The 3,489-nt window shown below is 36.4% G+C and overlaps 1 protein-coding gene across 1 annotated transcript; it reads left to right on the top strand.

Moving 5' to 3' along the window:
- The first annotated feature begins 887 nt into the window (after window positions 1-887).
- On the top strand, window positions 888-3,068 carry LOC132204771 (macrophage mannose receptor 1-like). Its single transcript, XM_059633532.1, has 7 exons — window positions 888-1,091; window positions 1,191-1,271; window positions 1,598-1,703; window positions 1,885-2,162; window positions 2,227-2,301; window positions 2,363-2,462; window positions 2,529-3,068. The coding sequence occupies exons 1-7, from the start codon at window positions 1,023-1,025 to the stop codon at window positions 2,762-2,764; spliced, it is 945 nt and encodes a 314-aa protein (XP_059489515.1). The 5' UTR covers window positions 888-1,022; the 3' UTR covers window positions 2,765-3,068.
- Window positions 3,069-3,489: the final 421 nt, after the last annotated feature.

Genomic DNA, 3,489 nt, shown 5'->3' with positions numbered 1-3,489 from the left:
AAAATTGTGGCTGTTGATAAGTGGCTCGTTAAATCTGTTAGACAGATAAGTCAGATGGGTGGAGAGCGAGTTGCGACGAGCAGAGAGCAGCCGAGCCAATGTTCCGCAACAACGATTTTGAATGTGTATATCTCTCACGATGAGGGTGCACGGCGTCGTCCCTCGTCGCGAAAAATTTTCTTCCTGCAATCAATGCGAAATGACATCCTCTCTGGAAATATATAAGTATTTAAATGCTCGCAGAAAGAGCAGATCTGTGAAGCGTATATTGGGCGAACGAGAAAGGTGCTTTCGCCGGCGGGAGAGGAAGAGAGACACGCGCAATCAAAGTGAGAGGAAGACTGGAAAACCACCTCCGTCCTGCGATATTTTTCGTGAAAGGACTGATGTCGAATCCGTGTTTCGAGCAAAACGATGGGAATATTGTTATGAGAAAAAGAGCAGAAGGGCTGCGCCGATCGCAAAAGGGCCCGTCGTCCGTGGAGATCAAAGGCGGCTGACGTCATTATTTCAATACGTCTCATTATAAATCCGTGGAAGGCTCGGCGAGATTGTTATATCCGAACACTTGACTCGACTGAAAGGACCGCAAAAGCCGGCGGGATGAAAAAAAAGACATACGTTCAAATAAATCACTGCACGCCGATTTGTGTTTGTGACGTTGAGTGGAAGAGACAACAAGTGCAAACGCGTCAGAATTTTTCTACCTACGCAAGTGATAAAAAGAGCAAGGTTTTTCTTTGAAGATATGCAACGCAATATTGAAATAATCCACTACAAAAATATGACTAGAGTTTGCTTAAGTACTTCTTCTTAAGTACTTCTTCTAAAATTGAAATTAATAGTGTAGCCATTTTATTCCAAGTGGTGCTTGCAATCGTCAGCAGAAGAAATAATAGAATCGTGTCTCTTAATTTTTGTTTTTGCTGATAGCGTTTTTTTTCGGCGAACACTCAACTTATCTAAAGTGGTGCGGCGCGTTTAAATTGTCCGATCACCAAGCAAGCCTTGCCACTGCTAAAATGTTGTCTAATGAAGCTATTTCCATAATCTATTTAGTAGCTGCGATTTGCAGCTGCTGGAGTTTACAGGTGTGAATTAAGATTATAATAATTGTATAATTTTTATTAAGACAAAATAATTATCATGCAAATTTTACAAACAAGAAAATTAAAAAACTCTTACTTTAGGAGACGCAAGAAAAGGTTGGCGGTGGGAAATTAACCAAATTCACCTATTTGGACAAAACATATGAGATACAAGGACGCAAGGTGAGTTAAACAAATTTTGATTAAATAATATTATGCAGTCTTCACAATTATGAGCCATAAAAAGATTTTTGAGAATTTAAAACCCAAAGAAACCACTCGAAACGGAAAATAATTAAAAATTATCTCGCGTCTCGGAACGTAATTCCACTTCAAGGCGATTATTCACAAGTACTAATTTAACCATAAAAAGATGTTATAAATGATAATTTTTCATTAAATTTACAATCTAGATGTTATGTTCGTTTATCGTTTCGTATGTAAATTTCTTAATTTGAGAGATGATGAAGAAAAAAATACTAATTATACAAAATTGTATTATTTTCTAGACCAATTGGTATGATGCTAAAATAGACTGCGCTCTGAAAGGTCAAGAACTTTTAAGCGTTGAGACCTATGGAGAGCACGCTAGTGTGCAAAATGAAATGAAAAAAGGTAGTAAAAAAATCAGCTTTAAAAATGTTGTGTTCTGAGGAAGTTGGTGGTGCGGCTAAGAAAACATTATCTAATTTGTCTTCGTTGAAATTTTGACTTTGAAAAAAAAACATTTCCGTCGTAAACAAAAATAACCTAGAGCTTGATATCTTAATTTCAATAATTAATAAATATTTTTTAGCTGGCTATGGGGACGAGGGCTTTTGGACTTCTGGATTCGCGTACGCCCTGTTTGGCTATGCTAGCCAGGAATTCTATTGGGACTCGACTGGGCACAATTTGGGACCGTACGAAACATGGGAATATAACGAGAGGCCAAGCAATTTGACGATGGACACATGCGTTCTCATAAGTGACGCGTACACAGTTTACTGGGATGTCACCAATGATACAGACACCTGCCAAAATCTTAACTTGTGGTACATTTGCGAAACCCTCACTCAGCCGACTATACCACAAGTATTTTCAAAATTAAAAATTTATAAAAGAAATTAATATTCACGGAAAAATAATATTCCTTCAGGAACTATTTGAAGAGTCGTCAGACAGTCGAAGATTTGAATTTGACGGCACATATTATGAAATATCGGAACTAATGGTATATATACATTGACGTAATACTTGAAAAATTAATACATAAATTAAACAAATATTTTTAGCTTGATTGGTTTGGAGCAAAATATGACTGTCGTCGCCGAGGTATGGAACTGCTCAGCATTGAATCAGCTGCCGAGAATGATGCAATTTACAATGAAATCGGTTAATACTGGTGGCAAAAATTGATTATTTCATTTATTTCATTGACTGGTTTTTTCCCTGTTACAGCTCCATATGAACAGGATTTTTGGATATCAGGATGGAGATTTAAAAACCTCTTTTATTGGGACTCTACGGGTCACGGTGTTGGCCCATATGAGAATTGGGCACCAGGCTATCCCATCGACTTCTCAGAATCTAATTGTATTGTAATCAAACCAAGATACAATTACACATGGCAAAACTTCAAATGTGCGGGTGGTGCGGGTGGAACCACAATGAAACGATATATCTGCGAATATTAATTAGTTGTGCCTTAAATAAAAATATAAGTTTTCTTTAAAAACAGAGAACATAATGTTATACTATATTTTTTTTAATAGATTACATTATAAACTAAAAAAAAGTTTAATCTAGAGCAATTAATGAAATTAATTATTTTGTGTTAATTTTTAATGTAGCTTTTAGAAAATAGGCAAAACAATGTACAAAGTACATTAGCGTTATTAAAATAAAAATAGGTTATTTACGTAATTTGAGGCCAATAATTCATAAACTGTATGCGTCCATTTATAAATAAATAAGCAGACACGTCTAAAATACGGTTGTAACAAAATTAAATTTTATAAATTTCTTCTAATTAAAGAAGCGTCTTTCTTGACATACCCCTTTAAAAGTTCAAATCAAAAACAAACGCGGGTGGTTGTTTGAGACAAAATTTACGACAAATCACAAAACTGACTGAGCTCGGCTGTAAATAATCGCTAATTGGGGCAGTTTAAAACCAAATTTAACGAGCTGAATCCTAATTTAACGCACGCACCGATTTCCCATTAGAATCCACAGAGAAGTTCGGTACTTTGTAGCCAAAGGGTGAAGGCAGTGCGACTCGGAGCGAGGCCGCGCGATGATGATTGCAATTTAATAACGTTGCGTGCCGCCGCATAATATTCTAATAGCCGCTAATCAGGCCGAATCTCATAATATTGTATTGTGTGACAACTTTGAACACCAATAAATTTCTCAATCC

Source organism: Neocloeon triangulifer, unplaced genomic scaffold (assembly GCF_031216515.1).
Source record: "Neocloeon triangulifer isolate White Clay Creek 2 clone unplaced genomic scaffold, ASM3121651v1 ptg000002l, whole genome shotgun sequence".
In the NCBI taxonomy this organism is placed as follows: Eukaryota; Metazoa; Arthropoda; class Insecta; order Ephemeroptera; family Baetidae; genus Neocloeon; species Neocloeon triangulifer.
The sequence above is the reverse complement of the archived record's forward strand: the minus strand, read 5'-3'. Positions and strand labels throughout refer to the sequence as shown.